Source organism: Arvicanthis niloticus, chromosome 1 (genome assembly GCF_011762505.2).
Source record: "Arvicanthis niloticus isolate mArvNil1 chromosome 1, mArvNil1.pat.X, whole genome shotgun sequence".
NCBI classification, from domain to species: domain Eukaryota; kingdom Metazoa; phylum Chordata; class Mammalia; order Rodentia; family Muridae; genus Arvicanthis; species Arvicanthis niloticus.
The window spans coordinates 98183755-98197748 of record NC_047658.1 but is presented as its reverse complement, the minus strand read 5'-3'; the positions used below and the strand labels follow the sequence as shown (position 1 = coordinate 98197748).

The 13994-nt window shown below is 43.6% G+C and overlaps 1 protein-coding gene across 27 annotated transcripts in view; it reads right to left on the bottom strand.

Annotated features, from left to right (window-relative positions):
• The window catches only part of LOC117710731 (scavenger receptor cysteine-rich domain-containing protein DMBT1), a 117146-nt gene that overhangs the window by 1454 nt on the left and 101698 nt on the right, over positions 1–13994 (bottom strand). For 26 of the 27 annotated variants that reach the window (XM_076911717.1, XM_076911727.1, XM_076911732.1 and 23 more), the window contains 10 exons: positions 13869–13907; positions 13733–13771; positions 13541–13579; positions 10242–10280; positions 9899–9937; positions 8415–8453; positions 6242–6553; positions 4891–4923; positions 3994–4169; positions 2018–2397 (listed from right to left, as the gene is read on the bottom strand). In XM_076911717.1, the coding sequence (XP_076767832.1) occupies positions 2018–2397; positions 3994–4169; positions 4891–4923; positions 6242–6553; positions 8415–8453; positions 9899–9937; positions 10242–10280; positions 13541–13579; positions 13733–13771; positions 13869–13907 (1135 nt within the window). The remainder of the gene's footprint in view (positions 1–2017; positions 2398–3993; positions 4170–4890; positions 4924–6241; positions 6554–8414; positions 8454–9898; positions 9938–10241; positions 10281–13540; positions 13580–13732; positions 13772–13868; positions 13908–13994) is intronic. The other variant, XM_076911737.1, reaches the window with a different exon arrangement.

The window sequence follows — 13994 nt, the reverse complement described above, 5'->3', positions numbered from 1 at the left end:
CCTACAAGCCGAGCATTAAAATGTGGAGGCAGATACTGCAGTCAGATACTGACAAACCACTACATAGCTGGAGGCTGCAATATCCCTCTATCGATTGATAGCCCCAGTGGCTTGAAGGTCAGTAAGAGTTCGGATGACCTAAGGATCTTGACTAGATCTCAACATTAATTAAACAGTCAATCATACAACAGCAGAATAAGTCCAGGTAGAACATTCATTAGATCAGACCTCATTCTGGGCCTTAGGGAATACTCTAAAGTCTCAAAAGGAGAGAGATACATCCTCAGGTAGCAGTGGGATTAAACTTGAAATCAATGGCAGCAAAAATTCTCAAAGACTTGAAAGTAAACAGTATACTTCCAGGTAACTGATGTTTCAAAAATGCCCTAAGGGAAAAGTGAGACTATTCTGAATGAAGTGAAAATGAACGCCTGTGCTGGTTTGAGTGAGAAGGGCCCCTTGAGGCTCATTCTGAACACTTGCTTCCAGTTGGTAGAAGTGCTTAGGAAGCCTTGTTGGAGGTGTGCGACTGGGGGCAAGATTTGGGTTTCCAAAAGACTAGTGGCACTCTCGATGCTCTCTCTGCCTCCTACTTGTGGGTCAAATGTGAGCTCTCAGCTTTCCTTGCCACTGTCCTTCACTCTGCCACCACGGACTCTCACCCTCTAAACCCATAAGCCGAATTAAACACTTTCTTTTACAGGTTGCCATGGTCATGATATTGTGTCACAGCAGTAGAAACGTAAATAACACAATACCCAACTTATCAAAGTGTTTGGAATGCAGCTAAGGCAATGCTTGGAGGTGGGTATTTATAGCATTAAAATGCATATAATTTGTCAAGATGTCCTATCAATAATATAATATGTAAAGGTTAGAGAAAGGGGGAAAGCAAATTAAGTCTAAAGCAAAAAGGAGAGTGTGCTAGCTGGAGAATTCTGGTGCCAATTGAACCTCTTGCCTTATTATGACCATAAGGAGGGTCAAAGGGGAAGAACCTTCTCCCTCTGGAACTCAGGTTATGTGTCTCAAGTCACCACTCCCAGAAACGGAGGCAGGTGCTGTCTTGTTCCTCTATTGATCTTTGGAAACAGGTGCCTCACTGTTCCAGTGGGCTTAAGGCTACTGTGGCACTTACCACACTAAAACTGCCACTGAGTAAGTCATGAATTTCTTAACTGGTTGCCAGTTAACCTCATTCATGACATTTGGCCCCTGTTCTCAAGGTATGACCACTTTCACCCCGAGATCAGAGCAGCTGGGATCATCCCCACCACACCTATTAGCATTCCAGTGGAGTGGAAAGGTCATTAGCTCCTCAGTGGATTCCAGCCCCTCCCTCCTACCCAACCCCAGCTGTGTGTCAGAGTGTATGAGGTAGAAGCTTAACTGAAGTGGGACCTGTCTATACAGCAGTCATGGGGATATGTCATCCATGCTGGGGTGTCACATGGGGTCACCTACACAACTCCTTAGACATGCTTCTGCAAATAAACCCAGAATACTTATTTGTCTACCAAGCTGGACTTGGATGGAATTCTTTCTTTGGGTTTGTCCTTCATGCTATCTGGAGCAAACAGACATTTGTGTATGTTCCCCCCATGGAGAGCAACGGCAGTAACACGTGATAAACCAAAGAGCAGGCAAACAACCTGCCAACGTTCTCATTTGGCAAAGCATTCAGTGAACCAAAGGAGCTGGAAGCTATCTGGCCAGTTTAACTAAGGGCTTAGTTTGGGAGAACACATTGACCTCTTACGTGAGCCAAAGTCAGGACGGTTTGTCCTGGGAGAGGGAGATTAGAAAGAAAGAAGGGCTTAGCTAGAAAAGGTAGGATGGGCAGCAAAGAAACTCTGAAGACCCAAGGGAGATTGTCTAGGCTGCTGTATCTGTGATCAGAGGTTTGGTCACCCTATACTCTTCTAACTTCTAAATCTAGGTTCAAAAACTACAAGTTCCCCCAGAGAAATACCATGCACATTTAACATCAACTAGAGAGAGTTTCCATTTCCCTTACCCTTCCTGGATCAAATCATACTTGACAGTTGTGAAATCACTGGCATCAGGAGAAGCCACACAGGTGTCCACGATGAGCCTCAGATTGGGGTTGTGGCTGTGGAGGGTGGCCTGGAGGAAGACCTCTTCCCTCTGACTAGCATAAGGAGCTCTACCCCCTGGATTCTGAGATACAGGTGACTGGATGAATGAAATGGATACATCATAGCTGACATCGTCCTTCTTAGCGTCACTCCCGTGCACAATTTCTACTGCAGACTGGCCATTCACTTTGCAGGTGAACTTCAGCTGGGGTACCTTGTGCCTCACAATGATTCGGCCAGGGTGGCCTTGCGTTCTGCCTCGGATGGAGTTGGAGTAGCTGAGAGAGCCCTGGTGCTCCTGTGAAGATGAGAACCAATTGGTGGACAGTGTACTTGTGCTGGTACCAACTCCATGCCATGTTTGAGGGCTGGAGTCCCTGGCTGGACTGCTGTGGTAACATCAGGAAGGTGTATGTGTCAGGGGAGTCTCATGAGTAAGGACTACTCCTTCCTTCCTGTCATGACCAATCTATAGAGCTGTGAGCTGGGTGGCAGGTCTGCTATGGCTGCCTGGAGCTTCTTCTTCTTTGAATTCTTCTACACATCTAATAACACCTGGCACCCCACCACCCTTACCATATACAACTTGGATCTTGTATCTTCTCTCCTCTTGACCCTAAGCTAGATTTGGCTGCAGGTCTGTTCCTGTCAGCTTTGATGGCTAGCCTTGCTTCTTGCTTGCATCCATTACACATCAGCTCCAGTAGGATATAGAGGTCTGAAGTGGTCTGGACAGCATGATAGGTAGGGTCCATCTCCTGTGCTTTCTCAGATGTCCTGAGTGGATGCCCAGGGACGCAACTTGGCCAGAAGCATTTCTGAAGCACACGTGACTCACATCCAGAGACTCTCTGCTAGGGGCCACCTTTATCCTAGACAGAGGGGCCTTCTGGCTGGGCTTCAGCTGCCCAGATCTCCATCAAGAAGTGGAATTTTTTAGGCTTGAGAGATGGCTCAACAGCTAAGAGCACTGACTATTCTTCCAGAAGCTCAGAGTTCAATTCCCAGCAACAACACGGTGGCTCACAACTATCTGTAATGGGATCTGATGTCCTGTTCTGTTGTGTCTGAAGACAGCTATAGCATACTTGTATAAATAAATCTTTTTTTTTTTCAGAACCAAAAGGATAGAAATAATCATGATCCATACAACCAAAGAGCAGACAACGTGGGAAGAGTGGCACTCGAGGGCTTATGTGGGGTGCATTGCATGGTTGGTTTGAAGGTGACCTCCACGGGGGTCAGGTGAACCTTTTGCACATGTACAACAGGGAAGCCAGAAGACACCATCAGGACCATGCTTTGCATCAAGTCACTGTCAAATACACTGAGAAGACTATCCTGGCAGAACAGTTCCTTCACGAGTACGTTTCCCTAACTTCAGTGCCGTTGGTTCATGAGATAAGAAGATGTTTGTAGAGAATTAAATAGACAAGCATATTTAATGACTCCTGAATATTTAATGACTCCTACATGTTTGCTTCTTATAGTGTGGAATGTGCCTAACTACTTAGAGACATAGCAGGCAGACAGACAAACTCTCCTCCCTCATCCCCAGCAACATAACTTGCTCATGGTTGGTGTTTTCCGTTTAGTCAAGAAGCATGTTGTGAGAAATGCTGGCTTTGAAACGGGGAGACTATTGTCAGGCACTCATCGCTCACCTATCCACCACATTCCTCACTGCACTCAGTGTCTGTTACAGATCATCTCAGGTTGAGTGTGTGTCTGAAATTCTTCGGCTGGCAGAACATTTCAGACAAACTAGTGCATGCGCTGCTTCAGCAGTGACTTCCTCTATCTTACACAGGTTTTGATAGGCAGTGTAATTTTCTAAGCCTCTCTTCTTGCACTCCATCCATAGACGGTCACCACCTCCCTGTCAGCTTCTTACCTGCCTGACGGTGCCACAGTGGCCATACGGAATATTGAAGATGAGGTAACGTCCAGTGACTTGGGGGCGACACATCTTATCATTTAAGTGGATGTCCCAGGAGGAGTAGCCTAGTCTCCGGAGATAGCCCCGGTCAATGACAGCTTGGAAGAGGTGAGGCAAGCAAGATAGCTGGGCTGAAGGAGAGAGAGAGAAATACGCTGGCACATTGACAAGTAGTTCAGAGACTGTCCTATGTTACAAAAGTACCGTGGATAGTGCTCTGGGCTGGGCCTGCCTTGGCCTCCTTTACTCTATCCCCATGACTTAATGTGTGTGTGTGTGTGTGTGTGTGTGTGTGTGTGTGTGTGTGTGTGTGTGTACATTCTGTGTGCAGGAGGCCATAGGTAAATGTTGGATATCTTCTTTGATGATTGTCTATTTTTTGAGGGTAGGGTCTCTCATTTAACCTGGAGCTTGCTGGTGTGGTCAGACTGGCTGGCCATCAAGCCCTCAGGATTCTCTTCTTGTCTCCACCTTCCCAGTGCTGGGATTACAGATGCACACAACTAACTGTCCCTGGCTTTTACATGGATGCTCAAGACCTCATGCTTTACTGTCATTGGCCTTACTAATATTCTCAAAAAGGGCTCTTTACAGTTCATGCAGGTCAGAGCTTTGCCTCGGTAGTTAAAGGGCAACTCATGGCATGCTCTGTCTGACATGCATCTGTCTGAACCTTTGCACAGAAGTAAGCGAGAAGAGTAAAGCAAAAATGGAGAGAGCTCAAGTACAAAGGGGCTCCTTCTCCAACTTCCCACTGTCTAGGCCCATGGACTTCCTTCTCCTCCCCATTCAGCTGCTCTCTCAGCTCCTTCCCAGAAGAGTGTCAGACCTCAAGAGGAAAGATGACTTTACCATTATCCTTGGGTACAAGAGAGTCTGCTGGACCTGTTGACCAGATGAAAAAGGAATGTCACTGGACTGAAACTTACTGGAGGAGAACAGTAAGCTATCGTTAGACAAACCATTGCAGCTGAAGGGTACTAGCACAAGAACATTCCAGAAGATGCAAAGATGACCCAGTGTCTTCTGACAGAAATGGATTCTAACTCGCTCGAAGTAGCACCAAGAACATAGGTGTTATCAACATCAAGATTTGCGGTAGCAAATACCTCTGCATGGACGGGCTCTTGGTTTCTGTTTCTTTCTACACACAGGTATGCTTGGGGCCCCAGGTTGAGAAAAATGCACTCTGGGATATCAGGAACTTCTCTGGCTCAGGATCAAGACAGGGCAGTGTCCCAGGGCCAAGACTCATCCCAGGAAATATACAATCAGATTCACTCAAGCCCTTTAGACACATCAGATATCTTTGGATGTGGGGAACGAGCCCCCTTGGTTTACAGAAGAACAGGATGTGGATCCTTATTGAAAGTAGGATTCCTAAAGGAATGGCCGAACCGTGAAGAGGCATCACAACTGCCTAAGTCTGGGAGGTACAGGCTCCAGAATAGATTGATACAGTTTTCACTTCCTGGGAAGTGCTTGGCTTTTGGGGACTTTGTTCTTTCTTGGGCCCCATGTTCATGTAAAACAGGGCTTGCACAGGAGAAGAGCAATGTTCACCAACAATAAAAGTAGCAACAGAATAGATGAGGTGAGCTCGGGCTTCTTCAAGTCTTAGAGTTCTCCAACTCTCTGAAATTTGCATGGACCAATTTAGGGCTAACTTAGAACTATTAGAAGGAGGTACTGTGCCATGTTGGTGGTAGTCAGAATGTCAAGAAAGACGGGTGACAATAAAGTATAGATGCAGGCAAAATCTTAAATACAATGGACACAGGGAAGCTGGCGCACTGTGGAGTGAGTTTTAGACGCTGCGGGTTAGTTAGGTCCAGGTGATATGGTGTCCCCAGAATAGGACCCTTGATGACCTCAGAGACAGAAAGTAAACAGGACAAGCTGTGTCTGGCTGCACCAATTGCTATGCTCTTAATGGCTCCATGAAACAGTCACTCCCTTCTTTGAACCTCATAATTCTTCAGCTAGATTTCTGACTGAAACATTTCACTGATCTGGGATTAGAGCAAGCTAATTAACAAAATCAGACCAGTGGTCAAAACATCACCACCACTAGCTCTCTGTCCTAAAATGGGATATTTTGGCTAAGGGATGAATGCCTTAAGGAGAGGTGGACTGGGGACTTTCACACGCCTGGGCCCATACCTGCACAGGAGACCATGTTTGCCTGCATGGGAGCCCCTACCTGCGCAGATCACACTAGCATCCTCATGGTGGTGGCAGTTGTGCCTTGTCCAGCCAGCATGGGTACAGCTCTCCAGAGAGTTCTCCCTGCCAGAGCAGCGCACTTCATTCATCAGGATGGGGCCTGTACCAGGCCCGAAGTGGCTTCTACCCGGGGCGCTCAGCGCTGGACCGCAGCCCAGGAGGCGGCACACAACCCGGGCGTTCTTGATGTTCCAGCGGTCATCACATACGGTTCCCCACTCCCCCTCATGCCGCACCTCCAGCCGGCCCTCACAGCGATTCCGCCCGCCTACCAGGCGCAGAGGCAGGTCTGCGGAGCAAGAGAAGTCAGTTCAGTTCAGGTTTCATAGTAGACACTACTTGGGTTGTCACTTGCAGTGAGAGCCTTCTCTAAAGCCCCTATATCACTCTTAGCTCTCAAAGAATGACCGTTAAGAGCAAGTCTACTCTCCCAAGCATCTAACATCCTTAAACAAAAATACAAAACTAAAAGCAAAACCAGGCAAAAGCTGATCCAACAAAAGCCACACCCCACCCCAACCCCATGCCCAAATCTTTGTAAATTATTGCTTTAAATGGAGGCGTTGCCCTGATTCATCAAAGCAACACATCCTGTTAAAGCCCTACTATTCTCCAGAGGCAACATTTTAATAACCAAAGTGTCTTATGTGATTTAGCTGTTCTACCATTATACACAGATCTACCACCACAGAATTCTCCACTGGGGTCATACACTGGAGATAATCTTGTGGCTGATCCACTGGGCAATGGGGAGATTTTGTCACATGTACTGCAGCATATAAATACTTCAAAAACGTGTAATTTTGAATGAAAAATGACAAAAACCAAAACCTGCACAGCCATGCTGCTTACCCATGAGGATTCATTTTGAGAAATGTGCTGTTGGGAGACTTGGTTGTGTTATACACAAAAAGCTGGCTGTGGAGTCACTAGGGAATAATCTACGGAGCCATTGCTGTACATGGATTGTATAAGACCCACTGTTGACTGAGCCACTCTTGTGGGAGACATGACTGTATCACACTGGAGGGTCTACACTCACAGACAGGTGCCAGGTGGTTTGTCTTGGTAATAATTAGCATTGGGTTGTTTGGCCCTAAGAAAAGCCTTAGTGAATATTAAATCTGTAGTTTTGACTGTTGCATGATGGTCTAGGGCAGCTGCCCTCTGTCGGCCTAATCGATATCATAATGACGAAAGCATGACACTTGTGAGGCTATGGGAATGGGCTGAAGACATAGCTCAGTGGGAAGAGTAAGGTCCAGGTTTCCATCAAGCACCAGGAAGACAAAAGTGGTGTGACTCACGGAATGCACATGGGTATCTTCTGAGTGAGGTCCTAGAGATGAATTGCAAGTGTGAGTGACCCCACGCTGTGTATATGTTGGCATGTAATATACCCATGTCTGCAGAGGTGTAAGGTGCTGTAAGATGTGAAAGGGAAACGTGATCCTAACCGTATCAATGGACACCTTATCATTTTGGTGAGAAACAAAAACTACCAGGAAAGAGGTAAATGCATCATCAGTGTAAAACATTAGAGTTTTACAATGCGCTCCCTCACAGGTTCAGTTTCAAGCCAGAGAGAAAATGCTCGTGATTATTGCAGGCTCCACTCCCTTGGCTTGAGTGCAGGAATGCATTTCTTTCTTGGCATCAAAATGTGACAAATATTGTTATGTTTCGTTTATTCTCCAGGAGTAAAACAAGTTGTTAGATGCTCAAAAAAAAAAAAAAAAGAGCTTCATATGCTTTTTTTTTTTTAAGAAATAAAAACCATTCCTTTGTTTGTTTGTTTGAAGACATGGTCTCACTACTTAGCCCTGGCTAGGCCCTGGAACTTGTTATATATAGACTAGGCTTATTCAAACTTACAGAAACTCATGTGCCTCTGCCTCCTGAGTGTTGGTGTTCAAAGATGTGTGCCACCATACCTGGCATTAGGCAACATTTTTATAAGGGCTGAGAATAAAGGGCAGGAAGTTGATTATATTCCTCAGGTGCCGTTTTAGGTGAGAAAGATGGAATACTACATTAAACTATACAGAGGGAAGCCAGGTGGAAAATTTAGGAACAGCTGGAGAGATGAAACGTGATAGCAATTCAGAGAACAGAGCTTTCTCCACGGCAACAAGTACAGGGATCGTTACCAGGCGATGAAGTCACTTTTGTCAAAGCTGGAACTGTGGCTGAAAAAAAAAAAAGTCGTGAAAAGAAGGGGTTAAAATGTGGCTTCACTGAGATTCTACATCAGACTGCAGGTCTACAATAGCAAACCTGTTCTGAAGCAGTGTGCACTTCCCATGTATGTTTCTGCATGTAGGCATGGCAGGGTGTGTGAGAAGCTGGTGTGTGAAATGTGGCTTAAGAACATTCTCATGCTTCACATCTACAGTGTGCAATATGACAACCTATACCCCCAATTTTTAAAAAAGATTTATTTTACAGATATGAGTACACTGTAGCTATCTTCAGACATACGAGAAGAGGGCATCGGATCCCATTACAGATGGTTGTTAACTTCCATGTGGTTGCTGGGAATTGAACTCAGGACCTCTGGAAGAGCAACCAGTGCTTTTAACCTCTGAGCTATCTCTCCAGCCCTATACCCCCAATTCTTACAAAAACTAATCTGGGAAAGTTTTATTACTGCTTCAGGATTGAAAAAATGGAAATTCAGAGGGACTGTATAAAAGGACCAGGTCATTCACAGGTCAAACCTTCAAGTCCCAGGGTCATGTTCTTTCTAAATATTGTGCATTTGGGGAGCAAAAGCTGTAGGAGTTGTGTTTGTGCTGGGCTCAGGGCGGAGCATTAGAAAAGAAGGAAGGTGAGGGTTAACAGTCTCTGTGCCATCTTTCCTTTCTGAAAAGCATTTTCTGTCAAAACATGAAGTGATTTAGACTGCCATGTTTTCACAGAGGAAGTAGATGGCATGTGTGCCCTAACTCTGTAAGATGGGGACTTTGCAATAACCCAGTCTGCAAACAAAAACCTGCCACATGTGATGTCAAGAGCCACACAAATGAAAAGTAAGGGACCTTCTGTCAAAAATGGAGTCAGATAGAGAGAGGGGAATTACTGAACCTCTGAACCTGTAAGCCAGCCCCAATTTAATATTGTCTTTATAATTGTTGCCTTGGTCACGGCGTCTGCTCACAGCAGTAAAACCCTACCTAAGACACCAGGTTTCATTGAGTTTCAAACATAGACATTTTCAAAGTAACTAGGGCTTGAAATTTAATAACTAAATGAGTAGCAGAGACTTGTTACTGAAGACAGAAATGCCACCAGAATTGGAGGATTCTCCATAAACCCTGGGCACTGGGAGGACCTTGGATGAGAGTTTCTATATCTCATTTTGTCTTGCCCCGACTCTGTGATCTTAAGCAAATGTGTTTCTTCTTTAAGATTTCTTTTCCTCCAAAAGTGAGAGATCAATTTGACACTCTTGTCATATTGTTGTCCATGTGTGTAAACCAGAGAAGAGGCTGCTTTAAATGGCTATATTTGTATTGGTCTTTATTTGATGCCAAATGTGATCATTAAACTTATTTTATAAGCTTATTTTATAAGTAGAATGCAACAAATAAAAACTCATTATATAAGTTTAAAGATTACAATAGGGACTCACCACGTGGAGAGGTCAGTTTTGCTGAGGTCGAAGAAATATCTATAGACAAAGAGCAGAAGAGACATAGCTAGTTTCATTTGACAAAAGTAAGCAGAAAATCCATGACTGTTTAACTTTTTAAAAATAGGATAGTCTAGCAGGCATCTTCTCTGTTGCATCTGAAGGTGCATCTGTGTGTAAATCCAAAGGACAGGATGCTTTAACTTTTACATAATGATGTTGAGGGCATGTCCATTATCTTTACTTTGGGGTCAATTTGATCATTAAGCAGGTTCACCTTCAAAATACACTTAATAAATAAGAAGTGCATTCCTTTAGTTTAAATAGCACAATGTAGACTTGCCATTTGGAGAGCTTGCTTCTGCTGAGGTTGAAGAAGTATCTATAGACAAAAAAAAAGAGGCACAGTTAGGTCATTTGCCAAATAGGAAGAGAAGTGCTCTCCTTGTGTTTAAGAAATGAAGTTCTGGGTATGCTGGGAAATTGGAAGCTGTGTTGTGTATGTATGAACACAATCAAGGGGAGAAGAACATGGTGTGCTATGACAGTGCTCTGGACAACTCTCTGACCCAATATCCATTGTTAGCTTTATTTCCCAAAGATTATCTCCCACAAATTGCATGATAGAAGGCCGGGTTAGTTGTGAATGGAGTGTGGACTGAAGCAGGGAACAAAGCTGCTCAGCCTGATGCTGGCACCTATCTGGAACACTGCCATTGATGCTGACCTCATGGCCACTGAACTGTTCACAGAACTGGCACTGGAAAAGCCAGTGAAAATTCCAGAAGAGTCAGTCAACAGCAACAAGCCTCACCAATAAGCAAAACTGAGTAGAAGAATGAATTTCAGGGATCTACAACGAGTTGAAACAATAATACAGTCCCAAATACATAAAAAAATTTCACAAATATAACTTTAACTTTCAATAGATCAAGCCTAAGAATACATGAGATAGGAGAAGGAGTCCCAAGGGCCGTACTCATCAGCACAGGGTCAATGCAGGCCCTATGCTGATCCAGATTGTGCTGTTGGCCAGCTCCTCCCAACAGCCCACATGACACAGTCGAGGACACCTCTTCCATCTTCACTCCTACCATGGAAACTTAAATTTGAAGACAAAGAAAAGAGGGACTGTGGATATGAAGACGAGGAGTCACCAGGAACTGAGGAACCGGCTGTTAGAGCATTTGTCTTAGCTAACGGAAAATCAAATATTGGGAAACTTGAGAGGTCAGCAGCAGAATTTGTGAACTTAGAGTTCCCAATTTTAATTAGTGTAGAGTAGGTGTTATGTTCAAGTCTCCTCATGATACTAAGTTAAAAAAGTTTGAGTTCATAGACACAGACTATCAGGAGTGTGGATGTACCAAGAAAGGCACCTTTAAATCCCATGCACATAGGTCTAAGTGGAACAACATGGAAAGACATCAGCACCTTGGGACCTCTGAAAACATTGGATGATCTAAAAGATTTGGATCTGTTGGCTGGGATGACACTGACTTAGATTTTTACCAAGAGAACTTCCTCAAGCTCTTGCCCCAGCTGATTATCACCAAGAGAAACAGGAAGCCCCTGATTCAGATACAGAGGTTGATGCTATGACAAAAAAGACAGAGGAAGAGGATGAAGGCAGAGAAGACAAGAATAGAGAGGAAGAAAAATTCGATGAGGAAGAGGATGAAGATATGGAAGGAGAAGATGACCAAAATGAAGTCATTGTTGAAGAAGAATAATTTGGACATGGTGGAGAAGTTGATGAAGATGAGGAAGAGAGCAGGAGAGGTAGAGGGAACAAGGAAGGGAGGGAGGGAGGAAGGGAGAGAGAGAGAGAGAGAGAGAGAGAGAGAGAGAGAGAGAGAATGGAGAAGATGATTAATACCCCAAACAACTTGCAAAAACAGAACCATTCAGTATTGGTGGCATTGTTTATAGCTTTGGTAGCTGTTTACAAAAGGGTAGCTGTGAAATGACATCCAGGAGACACACCCACTCACAGTCAGGAGTGGCTCCTGTGACAGTCTGCCTTCTTCCACTTCGTCTCCCATTGGTAGTGGTAATCACCATTACCAATCTTGGGAACTTTACTCCAGCAAGATGGTTACGGTTGTTAATTTTTCATGCAAGTTTCTTGCTGACATATGGATAGCTATGATTGGTGAGTGATCTGTGGCTCCCATAAGGTTGTAACAACACTTTGATTTTTAGTACAATGAGAAAAGGCTTGCTAAATAAGATCATCACCTTTGGGGTCAGAAAATAACATACAATGGAGAGGGAAAAACCTGGCCAATGCATTGGGTATCTACAGAAGAATAAAATCAGATTTGTATGTCTCACTCACAAGGTAGGAAAATTCCATTTAAAGATATAGAACTAGGCAAAACCATTCTGGATAGACTCCATTAGCAGAGTAAATAAATTAAATAATTGAAAAAGCTGTGACTGCATGAAATTTAAAAGCTTCTGCACAGCAAAAGAAACCATCAACAGAGAAAACACACAGCCTACAAAGTGGGAAGAAATCTCTTCCAGCTATGATTCAGACAGGTGGTTATTATCTGGAATACATGAGACCTGCAAAAGTTAAATCCCTAAACCCTAAAACTGTCACTCAATATCTGGACTGATGAAAGGGATAGAAAATTTACAAAGGAAAGAAACATAAATGTTCACATTTTTGAAGTTGTTCAACATTCTTAGCCCATCAGGAAAATGCAGGGTAAGATGACTTCCCAGGCTGGAGAGGTGGTTCAGTGGTTTGAACAAGTACTGCTCCTGCAGAAGACTCAAGCTCAGATTCAGGCACTCACATCAGGGGGATAACTGTTTGTGCCTCACTCCAGGTGATCTAATGTCCTGTTCTGGACTCAGGGAGTACCTGCATTCACATCTGCACATACTTACAGACTCATACACACATTTTAAAAAAGTAGACTACTTCCCTCTTAACCCAGTCAGATTGGCTACCATTAAGAAATTAAGTGAGCAGATGCTAATGACGATGTGGGGGGAGTTTCCTTATTCACTGATGGTGGAAGTGTAAATAGGTAAAGTCACCATGTGACTGTTACACATGTAGAGATCATGTGTCTATTGTTCACAAAACTAAATTAGAAGTACCATTTGACCCAGCTGCTAGTGTGAGTGTATACCCAAAGGAATCTAAGTCCTACCACAGAGACATTGGCATAATGATGTTTACTGCTACCATATTCACAGTAGCTAGATGTTCATCACCAGATGGATGGATAATGAAAATTACACACACACACACACACACACACACTATGGAGTTTTATGCAGTTGTAAAGGAAAATTAAATTACAAACTCTGAAGAATATTGATGCAACTGGAAATTATATCATGTGGAGTAACAAAATCAGAAAAGAAAAATACCATATTCTCTCTCTCATATGCAGATTAATTACACACACACACACACACACACACACACGTGTGTGTGTGTGAGAGAGAACAAAGTGTCTATAAAAATGATGCACTAAAACTATTCAGTGTTTGCTCATTTTTTTAAAAAAAGCAACTAAAATGAGTTATGGTTGAAAAAGAAAAGAAAAAGAAAAAGAAAAAGAAAAAGAAAAAGAAAAAGAAAAAGAAAGAAAGAAAGAAAAGAGAAAACATTACCAGAGGAGCTGGACTCTTCTGCTGAGGTTGAAGATGTATCTGTGTAGAAACCCAGAGAAGTGGCACTTTAAAAATCTTTCACTGATCTGCATTTGATGCTAAAATGATCAGTTAATAGGCTCTTTTTCTAAGTTTAACATGACACAGGAGAAGCTCAGTTCAGTATATTGAGCATGAGAACAGGGGACTTACCACTTGTAGGACTTGATTCTGCTGACGTTGAAGACATATCTAGAGACCGAAAGGAGACACACAATTGTGTGCATTTGCCACTTAGAGGAAAGGCTGAAATTGTGTTTAACTTGAGAAATGTGATAGAAAGTGTTACCTGAGGAGGTCTCTTCTCCTGCAGAGGTTGAAGATGCATCTGTGTAAAAACACAGAAAACAGGATGCTAAGTAATCGTAATTAAACTGGTTAGCTCATAAATTAGACATGAAATTAGAAGAGGGCC